The sequence below is a fragment of the Sinocyclocheilus grahami genome, unplaced genomic scaffold (assembly GCF_001515645.1).
Source record: "Sinocyclocheilus grahami isolate Dianchi unplaced genomic scaffold, SAMN03320097.WGS_v1.1 scaffold21.1, whole genome shotgun sequence".
In the NCBI taxonomy this organism is placed as follows: Eukaryota; Metazoa; Chordata; class Actinopteri; order Cypriniformes; family Cyprinidae; genus Sinocyclocheilus; species Sinocyclocheilus grahami.
In genome coordinates, this window is record NW_015505200.1 from 2,071,287 (window position 1) to 2,098,174 (window position 26,888).

Genomic DNA, 26,888 nt, shown 5'->3' on the forward strand with positions numbered 1-26,888 from the left:
TCTATCTATCTATCTATCTATCTATCTATCTATCTATCTATCTATCTATCTATCTATCTATCTATCTATCTATCTATCTATCTCTCTGTCTCTCTGTCTATCTCTGTCTGTCTGTCTGTCTGTTTATCTATCTCTGTGTGTGTGTGTGCGTGTGTGTCTGTCTGTCTGTCTATCTATCTATGTCTGTCTGTCTGTCTGTCTGTCTGTCTGTCTGTCTGTCTGTCTGTCTGTCTATCTATCTATTTATCTATCTCTGTCTTTGTGTCTATCTAGCTCTGTCTGTCTGTCTATCTATCTATCTATCTATCTATCTATCTATCTATCTATCTATCTATCTATCTATCTATCTATCTATCTGTCTGTCTGTCTGTCTGTCTATCTGTCTATCTATCTCTGTCTGTATGTCTGTCTATCTGTCTGTCTGTCTGTCTGTCTATCTGTCTATCATCTCTGTCTGTCTGTCTGTCTATCTGTCTATCATCTCTGTCTGTCTGTCTGTCTATCTGTCTATCATCTCTATCTGTCTGTCTGTCTGTCTATCTGTCTATCTATCTCTGTCTGTCTGTCTGTCTGTCTGTCTGTCTATCTATGATTAGTGACTGGTGTTTTTAATGGCAAAAATAATTTATAAGAACTGCAAGAATCTAAATAGATTTATAAATATTAACTTTTTTGTCAGATATGACATTATTCAGCACTAATATGTTTGCTTCCTTTTTGTATTTCACTACTAAAATTTTGTTCAAATAATCAGTTGCAAAGGTCATGTTTCTTCACATTTATTTCCACACATTCTCTGTCACACTTTTCATATTAATTCAAAATATGACACCTTTCTCCATTCTCTTAGTTTGCCATTCTCAAGTAAATGCAAGACTGCAAAAAAGTAAAGACTGTATTAACATTAATCCAGGGATCTTTGTCAATTTTATTTTAAGATGTATTATTAGATGATTTGTTCTGAAACAAATGGTCATCATCATATAACTGATTTTCATACTTATATATCGCCTTAATTTCAAAGAGTACAAGTAAATCTAATTTAACCCCAAAAATTGATTTGTTTAATTTGAACATTAACATAAGCTAAATATTAATCTTAGCTAGTTTTATGTCATCCCCTTGAACTATTCTTGTTGTCCATGTTAATAGATTATAAATGGTTAAATGGTAGTATAAATAGTTACGTATAGTTATTTAGCCCTGCAACGAATTATAGAAATAAACCTGGTTTAATGGCTAGTTAATAAATAGGGTATGCTTATGTTTTTTAGACACTGTAACCTCTTCCATTTTATTTTTTACTTTTAATAAACTTGATTAATACACTAGTAAATGTCAGTGGTCCAATTGAATAATTGTTTAAGTGCATATATTCCATGTAACTTCTCTTTCTCTTCTTTAAATAATGTGCAAGGCAAAACATACTGTTAAATATCTTTTCAAGACTTTTGGGGACCTCCTCGTTGTAAGGCAATTTCAGTAGGTGTGCCAAAAATTGTCTAACAATCACGATTTGTAGATAGTTTATTTGTGGAAACTTCGAGGACAATTTTACAATATGTTTTTTATTAATAATATTTAGATGTGTAACTTTAAAACTTTTTATACAACTATTAATTTGCCATTATTTAACACTAAGTGCATACTATAAGGATACTGTAAAATGTCCATATTTCTCTCAAAAATATAACTGAGTGAAAATACACATTAATCTTCATCATGAAATTCTAGACGTATTTTAAAAGTATGCATGTGCATGGTTAAAGATGTATCTTTTTTTGTCTAATATAATTGGCTCTTCATATGGTCAGTTCAGCAACCCAACCCCCTCTCTTTGTTACTGGAAAGGCAAATTAGTTTTTTCATGACTTCAGCATGTTACACAACTCATGGGTTATTCTTATATTCAGACCATTCCATGCGCATCTGTTATTGCAACACACTATCTAACTTTGGCTCAAGTGTGGAGGACATTTAGTACTCAAAAGCATACAAAAGTTAAGCCTGCAAGAAAGAAAGAAACATAGGTTATGATTAATTTAAAATGATTCATATAAAAAATCCCCTCGGATAATTTCTCTAACATGATCCTCAACCTTCATTCATCAAATGAATTTGACATGCTTACATCAACCAATTATAAGTCTTGCAGTGAGTAAAGTAGTAGTTGCTGGTAACATAAGCTTAAGCAATGGTCAAAAACATTACCAATACAGTGCGAAAGAAATTCTAACAGAGTCTAATCAATTGTTGATAAATTGTGCTTTAATGCCACCTGATATCTCTCTGATTTTTTGTGTAAGCCAATACTAAGTTATACTCCTTCCATCAGCATCCTGGAATTAAAATACAACACATTTTCCCAATTTGACCAGATACACATACCATCTTCTCCCAACATTCTATCCAGAGTCATCCTATTTTCAAAATGCACAACAAAAGAATTTGATCATTTTTACAGATTCCAAATCTTGTTTTCAAGCTATGGAAAATTAAAAACGGAATAAATTGCAAACTATAGTAACTATAGTAGACCTTTCACAGTCAATTTTTTGTATTATTTTCTTCTGGATTTTGGGTCATATTGGACTATTAGGAAATGAACAAGTTGATACTGTTGCAAAGGAAGCTGTCAGTTTGGGTACAAATTGTTAAATGTTTTTCTCAGACTTGCTCTGAATTCTTACATAATAAACAGTCAAGTGGCAAGAAGAATGGGACACATGTACAGATTACATGAAATTCATACTAAAATTTCTAACAGACTTTTATTCCCTTTCAAAGCGTTCAAATGTTGTTTAGGACATTTAAGAAATTTGTTCTCAAAAATTAGCCAATTCAACTCTGTTTTCTCCTTGTTTTACAAACTGGGACTTATTGTCACCAGATAATTTCTCAAGCACACTTTATTCAGTAGCATAGGCCTTTTAACCTGAAAAAATGCTCAACTTATTTTGCTCATGTTAACAGTAACAAGACAATATTTCATATTTTTACACAGAATCAGTTCGATGAAATCCATTATGACATGCTGAAATGTTATAAAAGAAAGTGAGGTGTGGGGGTGGACAGAGCAAGCTTGCTTGCTTGCTTTGACTTCCCATGTTATACGCTGCACAAATGTGGCACCGTTTTATTTCTTCCACAAAAATAACCTTGGTACTGACCAGGATACTTAATCTAATTTATCCATGGCCAGTATTTTATTGGGCATAATCTGCCCTGTGTGCCCACTTGATACATTTTAGATACAGCTGTTTTGATGGAATGATTTATTTGCCTTATCTCTTCGAACACTATCTCTCATTTCATACAACACCATCACACACTTTCACTTCCCCCCCTCTGGCCAGAGCATCATAAATTTTTGTCTGCCTCAGCAGATTGTGAACTGAATGGGAAATGGGATATGTATTGTGGAACACCACTAAATCTTAACGGGTAACACAACTTTTGGCTGATGCTACTGAAAACTGTGGCATTCCCTGTGCAACAGTGTCTAAATGTTAGAATAATAATTGAAATTGCCTGGGTTGGGGTTAACACCACAGACAAAAACCTAACTTTTCAAAATCAAATAGAGTAAATGATTTAGAATAATCTGATAGACTTAGGCCTGCAGTTGAGAGAGCCTAATTCAGTTTCTCAAATGCAATTTGTCATTTGTTGTTCAATTAGAATTTTTCAAACTCTTTGTTGTTGCTCATGAGCTGCTTAGAGGAAGATTGGAGATCGCCACACAATCTTGTATCCATGGCCAAAAGACGTTCCTATCTCGTACATCTGGGGATGACAGCATTTGTGATCTCAAAAGTTTGGAATTTCGAGTTTTTATTTAATCTATAAAATTACCTTTACCTCTATGTGGATTGTCGGTCAGTTGAACGTTTCATCAATCCTGCCAATTTTGCATGGCAGGATGTTTAGTCCTTTGGAAAAGTCTCAAGTGAAAGTTTCACCTTTTCCTGCATCGAATCAGTCTATCTTCATGCTGGCGCCTCAGAAGTGGCTACGTCCACACGAAGCCAGAATCAGTGAGCAAGATGAGAACTTAGATAAGGTTTGTCCAAGAAGTTGCTATATTTGTCCCTAAACTTTTGAAAAAAGTCTCAAAAGGGGCGGGGAAGTCACTAAATCTAGCTACAAAGTAGCTAAATTGGCAACACTGAGCCAGAGCTTTCCCTGTCCGATACAAAAATGTATGCGTATACAGCTAAACGCGTCTCCATGTGGACGGGGGTCTATTCTTTCAGGAGGGAAGCTGAAGGCCCATCAGCTATTTTCTCTTCTCTCTGAAACCGGGTTTCTGCTTCTCTTCCACTCCAGTCTATTCATTCCCATTTATCAAGGCGCCTGTTCCAGAAGTTGCCTGGTCATAGCTAAAATCTGAAAACTCAGTGAACCGCATGAATCAAACTGATCCTTTGTAAATTCTGACCACAGCTGTGTCTGAGCAATCAGCTCTTTATTTAAATGACACTTTTTGACTTTTTAAATTCTCTTTCGATGGTCTGTTAATTTCGTTTCATTTCATTTTCATGGTTGAGCAGCAGTTCCCCATTCTATTTTTATAAAGCAAGTTCTTCTTTGCAGTGAAAGAGCAAGCAATTTCTTCTTTGCAAAAAACTGAAAACAGCAGTCAACTCTAATTAATATAGAATATGGTGTTGTATAATGTAATAGCAAAGAATTCTTTGTCTTTTCTCTTTTCCTAGAAACTAAAATTACTGAGCTGTCTGTTATGTGTCTGTTCAAATCAAATTTTCTATTTAACTTGGTCACTTGATCTCATTCAACACAATGCACAAGAGTTACCTTCGTTAACATAAACCAAAATTGTAGAATCTCTGCAATGGATCAACTTTTCATACCATCTCCCAGGGATAACGGGATACAAATTCTAGTCATCTTCAGATACAGAGTATAATATTTAAACATGTGTTGTTATTATCTTACTATTTATTCATCACTTTAGAGGACTCGTTCCTCAAATGTATGTATGGTCCAATACATAATTCTAATTCTATCCCATAAAAATTTGTCCATGACTCAAAATTGCATAATTCTCACAGAGGGCTTCACAGGGGCATATCCTATTATTTATAAATGTAAAAAAAAAAAAAAATCTCAGGATAACAATATTGATCTTTTTCAATTCTTTTAACAATTCTCTCTTGATTTTTATTTTCAGTCATGCTTTTAATTCATCACCTTGATTGAATTCTCTTATTCAAGCAAAGAGCAAGTTGTAGTACTACAGCCTGCTTTTGGGGTAATTGCCCTGCTGAATATAGTGACAGCATTCCGTTAAGACACTGCTATCACTACCTACCTAAATTACCAGGCAAGTGTCAGATCTCTAGCATCTATACACTATCATTCCCTCGACTGTGATCATATGAGTGTAGAATCTTTAGCACTTATAATTCTAAGCTGCAGCGTAGGTTACTCTTTGCAGGAACAAAGTTTTACTGACAGCTTGTGATGTAGGAGGTTTATGTCCCCATGGACTAATATAGTAATATGTGATTTACCTCTTTCGTTTGTTTGAGAAGTAAACATCGTTCCATGGTTCCTTCACAGTCAATACAGGAAACCTGAGGCTGAGAAAAATACCATAGAAATGTGTGAAACTGTCAGTTTTTCTACATTGACTTCTACATTTAGACAATTCTTCTCTGATAGTGAATACTTACTGGCTTATTGTGAAGGCTACATTCTTTCCGATGGACTCCCGGTGTTGTGCTGTCACATGAGGTGGGTCTCAGTACCACATTGACCATATTGTTATTCTGTCAGATATACGTACATGTAACTCTAGCATAAAAACTAGCAACCAAATATACATGTAGAAGAAGCTTACTTTTTATGGAATACTTTAAGTACATGCACAGAAAACAAATAATCAAAACAAACCCACAAATTACAGAGTATGAATTAAATAACTTACTTTATTGACAATGGTGAAAAAGTCAAGGTGTTTGCCATTTCCATAATCCTGATTGGCTTGTACTATTGCCTTGTCAACAATTTTTCTGTCATTATCATTTAACTCATCATATATCATTCCCTTTGCTGACTCCAGCAGGAACAGAGCGTTAAGCAGGAACAGTAAGCCTCTCATCTTGACCAGTAACTGAAGTACTGTGCTGTTTGCCTGATGTTTTTCAGAATCAGTTACTGTGTCACGTCTACACAGATCACAACAGCTGTGATTGGTTTGCTTTGTAAGCAGAGGCCCTCCCCTAAGATGATGGGGGGAGGATTTCTGCAGGTTTTAACATTAAGGTAAATTTAAGTCGTCAAGAACTTTTTAAAGATCAAGTAAAGAAAAAAAAAATCAGGAATAAAAGGGAACAAAATGTGTCAATACATATTTTCTCTAAATGTATGAGTTGTATTTATAGCAACATTTATACATTTATAGCAACATTTATAGCAACATTTCAGGGGAAAACCAAGGATTTCTGCAGGTTTTAACTTTAAGGTAAATTTAAGTCGTCAAGAACTTTTTAAAGATCAAGTAAAGAAAAAAAAAATCAGGAATAAAAGGTAACAAAATGTGTCAATACATATTTTCTCTAAATGTATGAGTTGTATTTATAGCAACATTTCAAAGTTTCAAAAGAAAAAAAAAAGAATTTAGTTAAACACAGTGGTGGCCAAAATGATTAAACACTAGAATTTTCACCAGCTAAAAAATGGTTTCAAGTCAGTTATTTATATATTTTGCTGTAGTGTGTCAGTATATCAGTTTACATTTCCAAACATTCATTTTGCCATTAATTGTAATAATGCAGTGAGATTTTTGTTTGCACAAGGAGTCTGACAACAGAGATCTGATCTCACCATAATCAGTCCATCTGGAATGACATGAAGAAACAGAAAAACCTGAGACAGACTAAATCCAGAAGAACTGTGGCAACGCCTCCAAAGACGCTTCAAGAAACCTTCCTGCAAAGCTCCAGTACTGTTAAATGTTTTAGGCACTTGTGTAAAAATGCTGTAAAGTGAGAATGCTTTCAAAAATAATGTCATAAATAGATTTTCTTTATCAATTAACTTCTATTAATTAAATTAAATCAACATCCGGTGTGACCAACCTTTGCGTTTAAAGCAGCTTTTGCCCTAGGTGCACTTGTGCATAGTTTTTCAGGTAGCTTTGCAGGTAGGTCTCTTGAAGCATCTTGAAGACGTTGTCACAGTTCTTCTGGATTTAGTCTGTCTCAGTTTGACTCGGTTTCTTCATGTCATTCCAGACGGACTGATGATGGTGAGATCACATCTCTGTGTGGAGCACTGGCTGTTGTTAGACTTGTGCAAAAAAACAAAAAAAAACTAGCAGTGCAAAGAACATTTCCCCAACTGACCTACATTTCTAAACCACAGTATTTAGAAAAGATGTAAAAATGACCAAATTAACATAAAACATCCTATCTATAATCACCAAAAAACATTTATACATTTATAGCAACATTTATAGCAACATTTCAGGGGAAAACCAAGGATTTCTGCAGGTTTTAACTTTAAGGTAAATTTAAGTCGTCAAGAACTTTTTAAAGATCAAGTAAAGAAAAAAAAAATCAGGAATAAAAGGGAACAAAATGTGTCAATACATATTTTCTCTAAATGTATGAGTTGTATTTATAGCAACATTTATACATTTATAGCAACATTTATAGCAACATTTCAGGGGAAAACCAAGGATTTCTGCAGGTTTTAACTTTAAGGTAAATTTAAGTCGTCAAGAACTTTTTAAAGATCAAGTAAAGAAAAAAAAAATCAGGAATAAAAGGGAACAAAATGTGTCAATACATATTTTCTCTAAATGTATGAGTTGTATTTATAGCAACATTTATACATTTATAGCAACATTTATAGCAACATTTCAGGGGAAAACCAAGGATTTCTGCAGGTTTTAACTTTAAGGTAAATTTAAGTCGTCAAGAACTTTTTAAAGATCAAGTAAAGAAAAAAAAAATCAGGAATAAAAGGGAACAAAATGTGTCAATACATATTTTCTCTAAATGTATGAGTTGTATTTATAGCAACATTTATACATTTATAGCAACATTTATAGCAACATTTCAGGGGAAAACCAAGGATTTCTGCAGGTTTTAACTTTAAGGTAAATTTAAGTCGTCAAGAACTTTTTAAAGATCAAGTAAAGAAAAAAAAAATCAGGAATAAAAGGGAACAAAATGTGTCAATACATATTTTCTCTAAATGTATGAGTTGTATTTATAGCAACATTTATACATTTATAGCAACATTTATAGCAACATTTCAGGGGAAAACCAAGGATTTCTGCAGGTTTTAACTTTAAGGTAAATTTAAGTCGTCAAGAACTTTTTAAAGATCAAGTAAAGAAAAAAAAAATCAGGAATAAAAGGGAACAAAATGTGTCAATACATATTTTCTCTAAATGTATGAGTTGTATTTATAGCAACATTTATACATTTATAGCAACATTTATAGCAACATTTCAGGGGAAAACCAAGGATTTCTGCAGGTTTTAACTTTAAGGTAAATTTAAGTCGTCAAGAACTTTTTAAAGATCAAGTAAAGAAAAAAAAAATCAGGAATAAAAGGGAACAAAATGTGTCAATACATATTTTCTCTAAATGTATGAGTTGTATTTATAGCAACATTTCAAAGTTTCAAAAGAAAAAAAAAAGAATTTAGTTAAACACAGTGGTGGCCAAAATGATTAAACACTAGAATTTTCACCAGCTAAAAAATGGTTTCAAGTCAGTTATTTATATATTTTGCTGTAGTGTGTCAGTATATCAGTTTACATTTCCAATTTGCCATTTTGCCATTAATTGTAATAATGCAGTGAGATTTTTGTTTGCACAAGGAGTCTGACAACAGAGATCTGATCTTCAGTCCATCAGAAGAACTGTGGCAACGCCTCCAAAGACGCTTCAAGAAACCTTCCTGCAAAGCTCCAGTACTGTTAAATGTTTTAGGCACTTGTGTAAAAATGCTGTAAAGTGAGAATGCTTTCAAAAATAATGTCATAAATAGATTTTCTTTATCAATTAACTTCTATTAATTAAATTAAATCAACATCCGGTGTGACCAACCTTTGCGTTTAAAGCAGCTTTTGCCCTAGGTGCACTTGTGCATAGTTTTTCAGGTAGCTTTGCAGGTAGGTCTCTTGAAGCATCTTGAAGACGTTGTCACAGTTCTTCTGGATTTAGTCTGTCTCAGTTTGACTCGGTTTCTTCATGTCATTCCAGACGGACTGATGATGGTGAGATCACATCTCTGTGTGGAGCACTGGCTGTTGTTAGACTTGTGCAAAAAAACAAAAAAAAACTAGCAGTGCAAAGAACATTTCCCCAACTGACCTACATTTCTAAACCACAGTATTTAGAAAAGATGTAAAAATGACCAAATTAACATAAAACATCCTATCTATAATCACCAAAAAAACAACCTTTAACATCTCTTAAAATGTATCAAATGTTTTTAAAACCTTTATTAATACCGGTAATTTATTCCATGCAATTGCACTTCTGTTTAAAACAGTATTATTCCCCACCAAATGTTTAAATACTGCACTTCCGACCCCTAGTGTCATAGGTATGCTGATCTAATACCATCAAAATAATTTCCTAAATAACTTGGACAATTATTTTGTATAATCCCCATAAATCAGAAGCAGTGTCTGGAAAATCTAGTAGCCCCTCACTGCAGAACATAGATCCAGGGGGCGGGGTTGGATCCACATCTAGGGGGTGGAGATTGGTAGGTTTAGGGGTGGAGATGGGTGGGTTTAGGGATCAGGGAGTGGAGACGGGTAGGTTTAGGTATATGTAAGGTGGGAGGAGTTGGATCTGGATCCAACCTCACCCCCTGGATCTTGTGTTCTGCTGTGAGGACCATCGGAAAATACGCCGTTTCAGATTTTCCCGCTTATGACTGGTGACGATCTGCCCTATTCGCATTAACCCCGCCCTGACTGAACCTCACATAGTCGGCCATGTTTATATCGTTGCAATAGCGCCTATTTACAAACTGTCTGCGCCACATAAGCCTTACAAATGTACAAATAAAGAGTATCCAAAGACTCACAGCATCTGAGCCACGGAGAACATTGTGGATGAATTTCATTTATGGAAGGAAATGTGCCAAAGAGTTATATATTTGTGCAAATCATTTTATGCCTGACTGCTTCGTAAACAAGGGTCAGTTCAACAGAGGATTTGCACTAGTGATGGGAAGTTCGGATCATTTTACTGACTCGGACCTTTGAGTTTCGTTCAGCAAAATGAACCAATCTTTTTTCCGAGTCATTTCGTTCATTTTAGCAAAATATAATTAAAATGTTACATGTTACTTCCCTAATATGTCTACTACTTACGCAAACGTTGATCACACTACAAACAATACAAAACTGCTATAAGAAACAGAAAAGATTAATTCATTGTTTACCTGGGTCTTCAGTCTATGATTAGCTCACCTCACCTCTTATCTGACAAGTCTTCGGGTTTGGGCTTATGGGGCTGTCACGTGATGAATGAACGACTCAAACCCGAAGACTCGAGAGATGAACTAATCAATTCTCTTTCCGGCTCAGACTGCATAGGGTAAGCTTATGGGGCTGTCACGTGATGAACGAACGACTCGGAAAACCCTGAAGACTCGAACCAGGTGAACTACTTGACTAAATCCAGGACAGAACCTATGATGTTGCGCATGCGCGACTGAACGAATCACTCCCCGAGACGACTCGTTCTTCTCGAGTCACATTAAAGATTCGTTCAAAATGAACGAATCGTTCAAGAACGACCCAACACTAATTTGCACAGAAGCTGATTCTGGAAAGATGTCTCAATACCAGCTGTTCATGCTCAAACATCATAACCTGAACAAGAAAGAATCGCCTCATAGTTTCTGAATGTTTTCAAATCACGAGATGTAAAGGCCCCGCCCTCTTCTGGTAAAAGGGCGGAAGCAGCAGCTCATTTGCATTTAAAGGTACACACACCCAAAAGAGGGGCAAATTTGACATGCTATAATAAAAAGATCTGTGGGATATTTTGAGCTGAAAATTCAGACACATTCTGGGGACACCAGAGACTTATTACATATTGTAAAAAGGGAATAATAGGTCCCCTTTAAAAATAATATTTTTCCCCCAACTGATATACAGGCTTAAAATCTTGAAAATGAAAGGATTATGTTTTTAACATTATTAAAACTTATTTTGAGCCTTGTGCAATTTCTCTTTCGTACTCTGCGGACACCTGTCCAAATAAAAGGCTGCATAATCAAAGTGTGGTTGTATAAAATAGTGATGTATTAGTGTAAAAAAAAATAAAAATCCTCAAGCCACAACCTTAGGGTTTTTATTTGATGCTCCTGATGTTTACCACGTTTTCCTGCTTTCAAAGTACAAGTTTACATGTCACCCCTGATAAAACATTCAATGTTTGATTTTGATTCAATGTTGATGAACTCAAAGCAACAAATGCAAATATTACCCTTGACTCATGGCTGCATTTGTATTCACTATTTATACCATGTTTAACTTTATTACACTTTAACCATAATTCCAGTTACTCTTCTAAACAGAGGACAATAACCACAAAAAAAGCCGCTGTTTAAGTGTATTTCAAAATGATGAGCTTCCATACAATTTCATAAAGAGATAAGTCTGAAACAGACCAAAGTGTCATATTTGAAGAATTTATTGTTCATTTGAAACCAAGAGCATCATAACAGGCTAATGACTATTTTAAACAATAAGAGGGGGAGGGGAGGGGGAGGGGGAGATGACAAAGCAACTGAATTTGAAGAACATCTGATGGAATGGGAAGTAAACCAATGACCCAAAAAAGGAGGGAAGGAGAGGGGGCATTCAGTCGTTCACATTAATGTACAGCAATAATAAAAAAAATATTCATGAGCATTTCCTTGCCTCTGTCCCAAGGAGGGATCATTAATAATATTAATATCAACATCGATAAAAAATAATTACAAGTTATAAAGAGAAGCCAGTACCACTGGGAAGAGTGGCTGGCGGCTGTGTCTGTGTAAGTGAGAAAGAGGAAGGGGAGAGATGGAGAGAGGAGAAAAGGTTATGAAGGGCAGGATGTATTTTTGACAGTCTATGCAGAGAGATCACTGTTCTCAAACCGTTCCTGATCATACACCTCAGCTATGACCTTGCGACCTCCGAACCAGCGGTTGTTGAGTGCCTGAATGGCCTTGTTCATCTCTGATGCCGCTGAAAACTCAACAAAGATCTTGACAATGACTTCAGCATCCTCCTCCTCGCCCTGCTTCTCCTGATAGATGATCACTCTATTAACAGCTCCAAACTTCCCACATTCCTCCGTTACTTCTCCTTCCAGATCGTCATCTATGTCCTCAGGTCCAACCATGTTCCTGAGCACCATAACCGTAGTCTGTGGACAGAGCATACAGAAAAGTGTTTAAATGTCACTGCTCTACAACATTCAAAAGTAAAAAAAAAATTATTCAGAGGGATGCATTTAATTCGTCAAAAGACTTTTATAATGTTACAAAAGATTTCTTATTCAAATAAATGCAGTTTAATCAAAGAATCTTGGGGGAAAAAAAGAAAAATGTTTCCACAAATTAAGCAGCACATCCGTTTTCAATATTGATAAATGTTTCTTGTGCACCAAATCAGCACATTAAGATGATTTCTGAAGGATAATGTGATTCTGATGACGAGTAATGGCTGCTGAAAAATCAGCTGTCACCACAGGAATAAATTACATTTTAAAATATATTAAAATAGAAACAGGGCTCTACAGTCACACCAAAATTACTGCATGCGACTGTGAAAAAATATTTAAGAGCACCTGTGCAATTCATCAGGGGCTCAGTAATAGCATATTGGCGGAACAGATTTTCCAAACACGTGTATTGTTGTTTGCGCTCTGGAGAGCATCAACAGTTTCGATCCACAACGTGTTTTTGCAATGTTAAGCAATATAGCCCATCACAGATATATCTGTTGATTTCTTGAATGCAATGGCCAATCTGGGGCCCGTTCTTCGTACGTTGCTAACTCAGTTAAGCTGGATTTAATTGTTGACGATTTGGCATGATCTTGGATTATTTGGTTCTTCGAAGCTCATCCCAGAGTTGCTGTCATAGCAACAGGTCCGTAAGCTTAAACCTGCTCGGGAGCAGGCTTATTTCATGTACACAGGATTAGATCGATTTTAAGCAGAATTGATACTTAAAATCTGTCCCAGCCACTGCTACTTTATTACAAGAGTACCCTACTAATCCAGGGACAATAATTTAAAATAAAAATTAAAAAATTAATTTAAAGATAATATAACAATGTTGTGTAGTCTTTAGTACTATAGACAGCCAGTTTTACACACTGCAAGATTTATTCGTCAAAATTATTACTTCACAATTGTATTCGAGTCTTACACACATGCTATACAGATAATGTAGAGTTGTGCATTAATTTGAGTGGTGAAAGATATTATGGGAGTGGCTTGATGGAGCGCAGGAGATGCAGATAACATGATCTTGACCCTTAAGAAACTTTAATGCGGTCACGTAACAAATCTGTCCAAATATAAAATGAAATTAATTGCTACATTGAAATAAAAATGTAAAGCCTGTACAAAAATTAGAAATCGTGAATAAAAATAATTGGGAATCATGTAAAACATTTAAATAAAATAAAAATACATTTCATTTATCTATTATAACATTTATATAGTTTTGTTCGCTTGGCTGTTTCCTTATAAAAGTCCACAATTTTTAAAAAGTTTTTCGTCAGGTGTCTTTTAATAATATGACGTCATTAGGTTGCTGTCTTGCCGCCAGCCAATCGCTGCATTGCTGATCGTGGTTTCGAGTATTGATACATAGCCCCTTTTAAACAAACCCATGACCACGCAATTATCTCAGATAACTCAATCCAGCCATACTAATCATCAACAACAAGTGCGTTCGAAAAAACGAATTAGCCAGATCCTGATTAGCGCGATCATATCATATTGAATGTGACATTTCATCTCGGATGTAATAAGCGATGTACGAAGAACGGGCCCCAGATGTGTTTAGGTTAGTCAGAATCCACTCACCACTCAAAATACAAGTGTTTTGTTAAGAGCTGAGCTCTGCAAGCTCTCAAAACTTCTTAATATAACAAAGTAAGTGTAGACGCTATGTAAATAAGATATTCATTGTGCAGTGTAGACAACTTCATTGACTAAAACAAAAGTTTGAGACTGTGATGAACTGAGATGAGCGACGTGTTTTTAATGATAAAGGGAATTTGAAAATGTGATATTTTATACAACAGTTGAATAAGCAAGAATTTAATTAAGTGACTTACATTTACTTACATGACAATAGAAACACTACTGTATGATTTTGCTCATTCATCAAGAAAATAGCTCCAAACAAACCCCAGAACTGCTGCACACCTCCAAGCAAACACAGTGGTGTTTCTTTTATGAATGAATCTGCATTTTAGAACTAAACTAGTGAGTCAATGATTCAATGACCCACTCATAAAGTCACTTACTTTGTTCACTAATGAATCAGCTGTTTGAACTAATCTATTGATTGAATGATTCAGTGACAAAGACAATGACTTGCCGCCACCTACTGGCAGTTTTATTGTAATTTCATCCAAGTATCATTTTTAGTTAAATTATTTAATTTTTCTATATTCAAAACATTAATTTCACAATGTTATGAATTTAAATGCATTAATTCCTTCGCTGAGCCTCATTAAACAGTTTTAATTATGCAATTTGAAAAAGTTCACAAATTTATGAATTTGACAAAAGAGGACAAATTTAGAAAGGTTAGAAAAAATGCTTTAAAATGGTTAAAAAAAAAAACCCTACAAATGACTGTCAAATGAGGAGTCAAATAATGCCTCATAATGGGAAGGTTAATTTCTGTCATTCATCAGGAGGTGCTCCTAAATTTTTGACTGCGCTCTTAAATCTGTAAAATTATGAGCACAAGTGCTCCTAAAAATGAATCCAGTTACGCAGTGACTTGAATTAATTGCGAACTAACCTCTTGTTTTCTCAACAGTTTCTGCATGACCATATGTCTGGCGCTGCTGCCCGAGATACTCATGTGCTCCTGTTCACTGAGCATCTCCTGGCCCGTGCCGTCTTGAGCGGATTCTTCTTCTTCTTCTTTTTCCTTCTTTGCCTCTTGGGCTGCAGCCACAGCAGCTGACAGTGACGGCGGAGAAGCCAACACTGGGTTCACAAGGCCCACCTGAGGCACAACAGGGAGTGTGGGCCGCGCTGGGGTCACCCCTGCACAGAAACATAGGAGTGAGTATATTAGCTGTGGTCTAACATGTGAATTTAATTGCTACATTGAAATAAAAATGTAAAGCCTGTACAAAAATTAGAAATCGTGAATAAAAATAATTGGGAATCATGTAAAACATTTAAATAAAATAAAAATACATTTCATTTATCTATTATAACATTTATATAGTTTTGTTCGCTTGGCTGTTTCCTTATAAAAGTCCAGAATTTTTAAAAAGTTTTTCGTCAGGTGTCTTTTAATTATATGATGCCATTACGTTGCTGTCTTGCCGCCAGCCAATCGCTGCATTGCTGATCGTGGTTTCGAGTATTGATACATAGCCCCTTTTAAACAAACCCATGACCACGCAATTATCTCAGATAACTCAATCCAGCCATACTAATCATCAACAACAAGTGCGTTCGAAAAAACGAATTAGCCAGATCCTGATTAGCGCGATCATATCATCTTGAATGTGACATTTCATCTCGGATGTAATAAGCGATGTACGAAGAACGGGCCCCAGATGTGTTTAGGTTAGTCAGAATCCACTCACCACTCAAAATACAAGTGTTTTGTTAAGAGCTGAGCTCTGCAAGCTCTCAAAACTTCTTAATATAACAAAGTAAGTGTAGACGCTATGTAAATAAGATATTCATTGTGCAGTGTAGACAACTTCATTGACTAAAACAAAAGTTTGAGACTGTGATGAACTGAGATGAGCGACGTGTTTTTAATGATAAAGGGTGATTGAAAATGTGATATTTTATACAACAGTTGAATAAGCAAGAATTTAATTAAGTGACTTACATTTACTTACATGACAATAGAAACACTACTGTATGATTTTGCTCATTCATCAAGAAAATAGCTCCAAACAAACCCCAGAACTGCTGCACACCTCCAAGCAAACACAGTGGTGTTTCTTTTATGAATGAATCTGCATTTTAGAACTAAACTAGTGAGTCAATGATTCAATGACCCACTCATAAAGTCACTTACTTTGTTCACTAATGAATCAGCTGTTTGAACTAATCTATTGATTGAATGATTCAGTGACAAAGACAATGACTTGCCGCCACCTACTGGCAGTTTTATTGTAATTTCATCCAAGTATCATTTTTAGTTAAATTATTTAATTTTTCTATATTCAAAACATTAATTTCACAATGTTATGAATTTAAATGCATTAATTCCTTCGCTGAGCCTCATTAAACAGTTTTAATTATGCAATTTGAAAAAGTTCACAAATTTATGAATTTGACAAAAGAGGACAAATTTAGAAAGGTCAGAAAAAATGCTTTAAAATGGTTAAAAAAAAACAAAACCCTACAAATGACTGTCAAATGAGGAGTCAAATAATGCCTCATAATGGGAAGGTTAATTTCTGTCATTCATCAGGAGGTGCTCCTAAATTTTTGACTGCGCTCTTAAATCTGTAAAATTATGAGCACAAGTGCTCCTAAAAATGAATCCAGTTACGCAGTGACTTGAATTAATTGCGAACTAACCTCTTGTTTTCTCAACAGTTTCTGCATGACCATATGTCTGGCGCTGCTGCCCGAGATACTCATGTGCTCCTGTTCACTGAGCATCTCCTGGCCCGTGCCGTCTTGAGCGGATTCTTCTTCTTCTTCTTTTTCCTTCTTTGCCTCTTGGGCTGCAGCCACAGCAGCTGACAGTGACGGCGGAGAAGCCAACACTGGGTTCACAAGGCCCACCTGAGGCACAACAGGGAGTGTGGGCCGCGCTGGGGTCACCCCTGCACAGAAACATAGGAGTGAGTATATTAGCTGTGGTCTAACATGTGAATTTCTGGTAGACATCTATAAAATACTTCTCTATTTGAGCGAAATAGCTTTACTAGTTTCTATGGCCTTTACTAGAACTGTTCCCTAACAAAAATCTGAGGCACAGTTTAAGAAAAAGTTGCTGTCATTTAGGGTGGCATGTTTCAAACCCATGTGTCTTTATTTTTTTTACACAATTACAATGATTGGAGATAAAGTCTGTCAAGCACGTTTCGAACCATCAATCTACAACGTCATCTTCAGAATTAACAATATGGAAAATCTAAATGTAGGTGCTTTACTGATAATCTTCCCCTCCAGTGAGATGTTAACTGTAGTGACTAGATAATATTTGGTCAGTGAGAGAAAACTTGAATCAATTTGTCAACAGAATGTTCAATTTGTGAATGAAAACGGATTACAGCTCCAATGTGTGCTAGAATGGATGTCAATATTTTTACTGAATAATTTCATAATTTTTAGCTGAACCATTCCTTACAGAAAACATTTATCTAAACAGGACCAGGAAACAAAGAAATTATGCATTATAAAAAAAAACACCATTGCAGAAATCAGACAGTTTTGGCAGTGCTTCAACATTTTTCCTCTATACCTGCTTGCCTCTGAGACTATAATGTTGAGCATTTAATGAAAACATTGGGGGAAAAAAAATTTAAGACAGGGGTCACTTTTCCCCTCTTTGATGCAACATCTGTCCTCTCTGGGCTTGGCTTCAAGATCAATTCCACAAAAAAAAAAAAACACAGGATCTGAGAGACTCACTGGCCAATAGGAATGAGAGATTTGTTTATGAGGGGAGGGGTTAGAAACAGTCCTCTTCAAACTTGGTTGATCAGTGTGCAGCAAAAGGGAAGGGTCATGGCGAATGTGGAGAATAAAGACAGGGAGGGGAAGAAAGGAGAAAGAAAAGGAGAAAGAGAGAGAGAGACAAAGGAGAGAAGAGAAAATAAAAGAGAAATCTATTAGTGGACACGTCCCAAGACAGGCCACGTTAAACTGAGTACTGTGTAGGACAACAGAAACCTGAGGGAGAGAGAGATTGTGTACATTTAAGCTAACGTAGAAATTAGAGATTATGGTCAGTGTTCAAAATGAGCTTTTTAAGTAAAACAAACAGACTGAGCACAGCCACTTAAAAGTTAGTGATCCGATCTAAACCGTGTAGCCTAAGTAATGTGTGGGAGGTCATGCCTGCTGAATAATGGCTTTAAAAAAAATAAGGCATGTGTTTGTAATTATCTTTCAGGTCTGACTCCAGTACATGTTCCTAACAATCCTGTTTTCAAAAATACATGAAATGCTATCATTCATGCAAATTACACCCAAGTGAAGGGCCCCACTCTTACACAACACAGGTCAACCACATGCAGAACAAAAATACTTAAAACATACAACACGATTAAGGCACACAAGTGAAAAAACACTTTGTTGCAGAGGGCCACAGTACTGACAAAATAATAATGATGTTATAAACCACTTCTGAAGGTACCTACCTGTAATGACCCCTGGGGCCTGAGCTGCCATGACGGCCTGTGGGAGCTGAGGCAGGTTCAGGCCCGTCCCCGCGGCCATCGCCCCCAGAATAGATACTCCCGCTACCGCTTCCTGGAAGAACAGAGTGGGACATATAGGAACACCGCCTGGACAGCGCCCGTTAAAAGCACACAACACCAACACGAGTAGACAAACATGTCACAGGACAGGACATGAGACAAACAGACCTTCGCACACACAGACAAGCCTTGGGCCAGCTGCATAAAATGGGAAGTTTGAGCTTATTTTGAGCCTATTGAGAATAGGGATGCTCATATTTACGGTTTAACTGTTAACCAAGAATAAGAATGTTGTCAGATGAATACTTTCAGTTAAACGGCTTAAATTTTTTTTGTTAAGTTTGCTGCATTGTTAAAGAAAAATATTCTACACATATTTGATAACTCAAGTTAAGCATGCACCTGCTCTACTTTCACTTAGTCAACTGAAGTAGTAAATGAAACACAATGGCAAGTGGCAGTATTAGATAAATGGTTATCGAGGAGGACTATAGCCTAGAAAGCATGCATAGAGCCCTCTACTTAGAATGACTAAAAAGCGGTCACTCATCTTAGTTCATCGCGATGTCACAAAGTTCCATTATATTCAATGAAGCTCTACAGGCTGCGCTCCAGACAATTCCTACAGCACATCAACATGTTACTTTTTTTATTTTATTAAAAATTAGATTAGATTAGTTGTGCACAGAGTTAGGCCTGCTATTTATTTTTATGTCTGACGAAAAAAAATAAGACTATGCCAGTTCTTCAGTGCATATAATGATTCAGTGTGCGTTTCATTTTGTCATCTTAATTTGTTAATTTAAGTGAAAAATATTTAGTGTAGGCCTATTTATTTTATTCTTTTTATTTACATTATTTTATTGTTTTTCCTGTTCTCAGAAGTGCTGCAAGTGTATGATAATTTGAGAATCCAGGTTCTGATGTTGCTCTGTATGCTGTTTGCACATTAAAATAAACCTGTGAAAACTGTTTTTTTTTAAAGAAGTATTTTTAATGGGTTACAAACACGCACCCATTCTATTTTTATTTAATACTTATTTAATATTTGAATCTTATCAGTTCACGGTTAATGTTCAGACAACGAGCAGCGGTTCTTGGTCTGGTAAATTAACCAAAATGAGCATCCCTAATTGAGAAATTGGATTTTTGTCGGCATTAAGCGATAAAATATCTGTAGTGTACCATCTCAGAGTTTTCTTTCCTGTCTCCACAGCAGAAAAAGATATACTCACAGTCAACATACATGTTTGTGTGCTATATGTTCAGCTGTCCCTTAAACATTTGTGTATAAAAATTATATGGAAACACATTAAAAGAAAAATTGATTTCTAAAGCAAAGTTGGATTTTCTTCATTTGACTTTATATACAAAACCTAGAAGGCTCCAAACTCTAAACAGTGTTAATAGATGAAAATCAGCGAACTACACCAACACAAGTTAGGCCTTTTAAGCTACCTAAATCCGTAATTTTTATTTAGACAACCCTCTACATTGCGAGTAAATCACTCGCATATGCGACTAAATCTTCACTCTGGGCGACTAAATGATGTCTAATATTAGCCACTGGATAATAAAATTTTCAGATTTTACTCGCCAGTGTGAGAGTTGGATATAAGGATGAAGTTTAGTATAAGTTTAGCACAGATATAATTTAATTCACCAAACACTAACTGAGCGCTTCAGAGTTTCACTCTGTCAAGTGATCTGTGCTATTTTTCAGTTCATCTGAATGGATGTGCAGCGCACCTGTGTTTGACATACCGCAAACTCTAGTGTGAAGGCGCACAACTCACCGTCGCTTTGGTGAGAGCAGAGAGAATGAGATAGTCTTACATACATGCAGAACTGACGCGCTACATGTAAACGGTATTCTTTGTTGTATTTTTCTGTCAAAATAACGGAGTTCCTTTGGATTTTTTCAGCTTTTAAGAACTGCCAGGTTCTCCGGCAGTGGGCGGAACTAATGCGCAAACGGCAATCTCATTGGCTGGTGCTCACCTATTATCGTCCTCGTTTTGATTTCAGCAAATCAGTTAGAGCGAACGCACACAACCCGATTAATATTCATGAATCCAGCAGCTCGTTAATTCTTAGAGCGTTTTATACTGTTCTTATTAGTAAAATTCGTATTATTGTTACTATTATCATCATCTTATCGGATCTTATTATTATCTTATAGGAGGAGCCTAATTCGACTACCAACCTCACAGTCAAATATTTGTGGGGTGTTATGATCATGCCATTTTGGCTATATGGGGGTGCTCAAATGTCTGATTTCACTTAGAACTACCTGTTTTCTCCCAATAAGTTAATACACAGCCTATTATGATAATGCTGTAAATAAGAATCTGAAAAGAATCTTCAAATAAATATTTTAACATGCGTGAATAAATCTAGCCACCCCATTGTACGCGCAGCTCAAAACAGAAATACAGAAGATTAATAACTACGGTCATATACATAACGTTATGAGAGCACTATTGTAAAAAAACGTTGTGAATTCTTAGGGTTTCGCTGACAATGTGTGCAAGATTCGAAAAATCCGATTTGACTATGAAAATCCTTAGTCGGGGACACCCCTAGTATTATTGTTAGTTTCCACCCCCCCCCCTTTTTTTAACAGAAACACTGAATGACCAACAAAGCACCACCACCAGTTCTAAATTCTAATTACTAAAGTTCTATCATTAAAGTTTCATTAAGTATCCCCCCCACCCCTTCAACCTCTGCAGCAATGCTGGCAGCACTCATATATCTATTTCCCAAACACAACCTCTTGATATGACGCTGAGCATGTGCACTCAACTTCTTTGGTCGACCATGGCGAGGCTCATACGTCTATTTCCCAAACACAACCTCTGGATATGACGCTGAGCACGTGCACTCACCTTCTTTGGTCGACCATGGCGAGGCCTGTTCTGAGTGGAACCTGTCCTGTTAAACCACTGTATGGTCTTGGCCACCGTGCTGCAGCTCAGTTTCAGGGTCTTGGCAATCTTCTTATAGCCTACACCATATTTATGTAGAGCAACAATTCTTTTTTTCAGATCCTCAGAAAGTTATTTGCCATGAGGTGCCATGTTGAACTTCCAGTGACCAGTATGAGAGAGTGAGAGTGATAACACCAAATTTAACACACCTGCTGCCCATTCACATCTGAGACCTTGTAACACTAATGAGTCACATGACACCGGGGAGAGAAAATGGCTAATTGGGCCCAATTTGGACATTTTCACTTAGGGGTGTACTTACTTTTGTGGCCAGCGGTTTAGACATTTTGAGGGGACAGCAAATTTACAGTGTTATACAAGCTGTACACTCACTACTTTACATTGTAGCAAAGTGTAATTTCTTCAGTGTTGTCACATGAAAAGATATAATAAAATATTTACAAAAATGTGAGGGGTGTACTCACTTCTGTGAGATACTGTCTGTCTGTGTGTGTATGTATGTATATATAGATATATATCTATCTATCTATCTCAGTCTGGACGAGTAAACTAAAAAATTTACTAGCCAATGGCGATTCAATTGCCAAGGTGTCCGTCCGTAGAGGGTTGTTAAATTTGAACTTTCTATTAAAAGAATCCAGAGAAAAAAAAAAAATGTGTCATGGTTTAAACAAAAACATTAAGCAGCACAACTGTTTTTAACATTGATAATTTTTTTTTAAATTGAGAATTCATTTCTGAAGGATCATGTGACACTGAAGACTAGTGTTGTGCCGATAGACGATAGTATCGTGTAACGACGATAGTCAGAGATAGACAATATCAGATCTCTGTCGATAGTCAAGACGATATTAGGCTTATCTCCTATAAATGTATTAAATGGCCTATTATAATTTGGCTATTATTATCATCAAATTGCCCCGCTATTTCCCCACACACACACGCGCAAATGAGGATTAGAGTCTGTAGCCGGCGAAGGAGTGTCCAACCACAAACACAGACGTACATCGTCTACTGATATAAGGTATTGCACTTAAGTAATCTGAACGGCTTATATTTTAACCAAGCCCTCACTAACAGAGTTTAATGCCACAGTTAAAGGCGCAATAGGAGATCTTGGAAAATTAGCTACATCATGCGTTATTCACTGGTGAGAAAACTTTAAAAGTACTACAATACCAGGAAGGAAGATCGGGTTGTTGATGTTTGCCTGCCATCCTCGCTCTGTCTGCACAGCGTGCGTGAACGCGCTGATGACGTGTCCTGTCTGCGCGAACCGGGTGCGCAGAGGTATGCAGATACATTAGTTGACAGGCAGGTAGGAAAGCTTATTAAAACGCTCGGACCGAGCGTTTTGATTGGACGAACATTTCTTGGTCCTACGCCTTCCACAAAATATATAAATACAGATGAATACATTTAGACCACTTAACTTAATGATTGCTATCGGGATGTGAAGAGACTTTCAACCAGCATAACAAAAAATGTTTCTGAAGACAATCACCTATTACATCTTTAAGTTAAAACGCAGCTCATCCTCGTTTCTGTGGTGGTGCGTCGGGCTCATCATGGGGCGCGCGGTCCAGAGCTCTGTATGACTGACGTCCGTTTAACTTAACTTTACTCCAAATATATGAACTTATCCGTTTTAAATATTTTTATATTTAACGTGTTCATTTCTGTCCAATATTTAGTGTTAAACTGTAAAAGTAAATCTACTTTTGATTTTTACAGTTGACTTTTGCAGACCTTTAAGACTGATAACGTCCGTGCGCAGATGCGGCAAACTTGTCACAGGACGCGCGGTTCTAATAGCCATGTACGACTGTTGTATGCGAATATATATGAACTAGCTGTTTTAAATATCTATATTTAACCTGTTAGTTTATCAGTATGTTTGATAGTAAATTATTTTGATTATTGGTGCTTTCATGGGCTCTCACGTCCTCGCGGTTTAAAACACCACATAGTTATAAAATAACCTATGACAAGTACAGAGATTCTCTCTCTTGCCCCCACTCACCCACCACGCATGATAATATCGTGTATCGGCGATCTCACGGGCTGGCGATATGACAATTTGAAAAATGACCATATCGCCCAACACTACTGAAAACTGGAGTAATGGCTGCTAAAAATTCTGCATTAAAATATAATTTATTTCGGTTGTCAAAGTAGATTAAAATAAAAGGTTTTAAATTGTATTATTTTAGATTACAGTTTTTACTGTTTTATAACGTTTTTATGCTCAACAAGTCTGAATGGATTTTCCTTCAAAAAATATATAAAAAAAAAATCTTACTAACTCAAACTTTTGAATGGTAATGTATGTATTAAACACAGCAAAAAAGCTAACAGCTAAAGGAAATGCTTGACATTAAAAATCAATTGTCCGCTTTAAGTGTTCATCTAAACATTCAGGCATTTTATGCAACAAGGCCCAAGACATGAAGTAAAGGTCAAAAACATGACAAAACAAGCTAAACGGATCATTAGAAATCTTTATAAATTATTAACTATACATTAATTTAGAGACTGCTACATAACAGTTATAAACTGTTATAAATTTATCTGCCTAACAATTTAAAATATATATGACAAGCATGAGACAACACAGGACAATTACATCACTGATCATACAAATTTACAATATATATTTAGTAGCATATAATATAGCAATTTTAGCATTATCTATGCTGTAGCATAGATGCTATAAAATTCACTAAAATGGAAGTAATCCACAATAGAAAATGCCAAAAAGGTATCTCTGAATGAAAATATTAAAGGCACACCCATTAACAAAGAACTATCATGAAAAGCCTTAAGAGATTAAGCAGACATCCAGATTTATATATTCATCATTATGTGGGCCAAAACCCAAAAATTACAAATAAGAGGCATAATTTAGGGTGAAAATTTTTGGCAGAGGTGCTACTTAAAGTCACCTGCAACTAAAACTGCTCAGCTTTCAAGTATATGGGCCTGTCTAGTAAACATTCTCTACCTAGCACACTATAGAGCAATGAGCATCAGTGTAACTGGGATGTCCTGAAGACAAGACTCTCCCCACACTCATTCTACACAAAACAAAAAGGCACCAGCGTGCTTTGAACAGAATTTCCTGAAGCATTTACCAGACAGTTGAGGAAGTCTTCTGTCCGATTCTCCGGCTGGGACAGATTCCATGCCATCTGTTTTTGGAGTTTACACGCTATGTTATCTTTCTGCATGTAAAAGCTCTGTCTCAAATAAGTAATGCTGTGTCATAACTGAGTCTTCATGCCAGTCAATGCCTAAATTGACTCAAATCAAACCCTCACATACAGCACCAAGTGTCTGCTCTAGCCTGCCAAGCGAATTAAAATCACGCTGCCTTACTTTACAAAGGAAGGCTTTTAAGGAAGGCTGCTCACACATACTCTCTCTCCCTGACTAACAATAGATAATCATGGTGTGTAAATGCTCACCTGTGCTGTGATTTTGGCGGTGGCGGCAGCAGCCGCTACGGCAGCTGCGGGAGGAAGGCCGCCCGGCGTCGCTGGTGTCAGAAGGGGCATGAGTGGTGTGACTGCTTTGCCCACTCGCAGGTACTGGCCGCCTAAGTCGAAAAGGTTCATGGAGGACACAGCATCTTGCGCAGACTGGGCCTTATCATATTCTACAGGGGAAACAAGGAAGACTAAGACTCAACAGCTTCTAAGACTCAGCATTAATCTACCAGAGCTCTGACAGTTACTGTGTAATTACCAGCGGGCACTTATGGCACAAAAGTCCGTAACAGAGCCTAAGAAAACAACGACAACAGAAATAAAAACTTACTATGAAAGCATGTGAGGAACCTGCCCCCACCCTTCTCTATCCCCTGTGAGACATGTAGAGAACAGCATTCTACCATGACTGACTGCTCTCAGTCAGATACATTTATATACAACCGAATGGGTGAAGCAGCCGCCTGCTTACCTATGAAGCCATAGCCTTTGTGTTTTCCCGTCGTGGGGTCCCGCGCCAGGTTGCATGACTTGATTCTTCCAAAGGCCTCAAACACACTCTTGATGTCGTCGTCTGACAAATCGGGATGCACAGATGCCACGTAAATTCGGTTGAAGGCGCGCGCTTCTTCGGCTAGCTGGTCTATGATGGGTTGAGCCTGACCAATGTTGCTTGGTCGTCCCACCTACAAGTGTTGAAATAACAAATCAGACATTATTGAATGTATGAAGGACATTCAATAAGGACTTTGAAAAATAAAAATCACAATTTCTAAAACTTAATTTTTTACAAAGTACTCACTTTAATGTTTCTACCGCCCAACATAATGGAGTTCATCTGTTCTAAAGCGAGCTGTGCTGCTTCTGGTACTTCATATTCTACAAATGCAAAACCCTGAAGAAAGAGTAGCTTATCATCAGTTAAAATACAGAAAAAAAATCAAAAACATAAAATAGCAAAAAAAAAATAAAAAATAAAAGACCTTCTGACCTTGTGTTTTAATGTAACAGAGTCCCAGGACATGTCAATGCTCTTAATGGGACCAAAAGGAGCAAAGGCCTGTCTGATGGTGTCTTCTCCTAGCTCGTAGTAGATGGACCCAACATAAACACGGCACATTATGGCTAGTGCCCGTTGCCTCTGTGCTGCAACCTGTAATGGACAATTTAATTGATCAGATGGGGCCATGCCAGACACATACTCATTCATAAGAGTTCATCATTCATAGGCTTGTTCCAATGATTGAGGATTGAACCAGAAGACAATAAACATGCTGGCACCGAAGACATAGCACTGGCATTTCTTTACCTCCGCCCATTACACACGTGCACTGAACCCACCACATGTATGCCAACAAAAGGAGGGGATAACAACATCTACTGTATTCTCAAAAAGTTATGTCAATGAAGGTTACTGAGATTACTTGGAGAAACGGTGTTGAACTTACAGACTGTAGTGGTGAGAGGGGATCTCCAAAGCCCATCGTTAATGAGGCCATCTGAAGGGAATTAGGGAGCTGTCAGGAAAAATAAATCAACATGGTAAGTCCATTACTATTGTGCAGCTTTTTTTCTACCACGGTTGGAAGTTGTCAGATGAGGGTAGAAAGGGTTCATACTCACATAATGATACATAATTACAATCATGATTAAATTGTGTATACACCAAACAATGTGTTTTTTTTTCAAACACAATCGCTTTCTAACCGCATTTTTCTATCATCACTATAAATTAAATGTCAAAATAGCTTTACTATGATATTTTCATAATTCTGAAAAAAA

General features: G+C 36.6%; 2 protein-coding genes across 2 annotated transcripts in view; both read right to left on the reverse strand.

Moving 5' to 3' along the window:
* Positions 1-5,494: 5,494 nt before the first annotated feature.
* Positions 5,495-6,220, reverse strand: LOC107558991 (cystatin-like protein). Its single transcript, XM_016242703.1, has 3 exons — positions 5,954-6,220; positions 5,700-5,795; positions 5,495-5,606 (listed from the first exon to the last, which is right to left on the reverse strand). The coding sequence occupies exons 1-3, from the start codon at positions 6,125-6,127 to the stop codon at positions 5,514-5,516; spliced, it is 363 nt and encodes a 120-aa protein (XP_016098189.1). The 5' UTR covers positions 6,128-6,220; the 3' UTR covers positions 5,495-5,513.
* Positions 6,221-11,679: 5,459 nt separating this feature from the next.
* Positions 11,680-26,888, reverse strand: part of LOC107558234 (poly(U)-binding-splicing factor PUF60-like) — a 25,153-nt gene continuing 9,944 nt past the window's right edge. The window contains exons 7-10 of the mRNA XM_016241865.1: positions 25,086-25,276; positions 18,605-18,716; positions 16,812-17,062; positions 11,680-12,425 (exon numbers count right to left, since the gene is read on the reverse strand). Coding sequence (XP_016097351.1) covers positions 12,126-12,425; positions 16,812-17,062; positions 18,605-18,716; positions 25,086-25,276 — 854 coding nt within the window. The 3' untranslated portion in view covers positions 11,680-12,125. The remainder of the gene's footprint in view (positions 12,426-16,811; positions 17,063-18,604; positions 18,717-25,085; positions 25,277-26,888) is intronic.

Excerpts from the sequence above, each read along its gene's own strand:
- LOC107558991 (XM_016242703.1), bottom strand. The coding sequence starts at position 6,127 with ATGAGAGGCTTACTGTTCCTGCTTAACGCTCTGTTCCTGCTGGAGTCA. Across the intron at positions 5,796-5,953 it reads TTTTCACCATTGTCAATAAA|AATAACAATATGGTCAATGT; the intron begins GTAAGTTATTTA and ends TATATCTGACAG. Across the intron at positions 5,607-5,699 it reads GTAGCCTTCACAATAAGCCA|CCTCAGGTTTCCTGTATTGA; the intron begins GTAAGTATTCAC and ends TATTTTTCTCAG.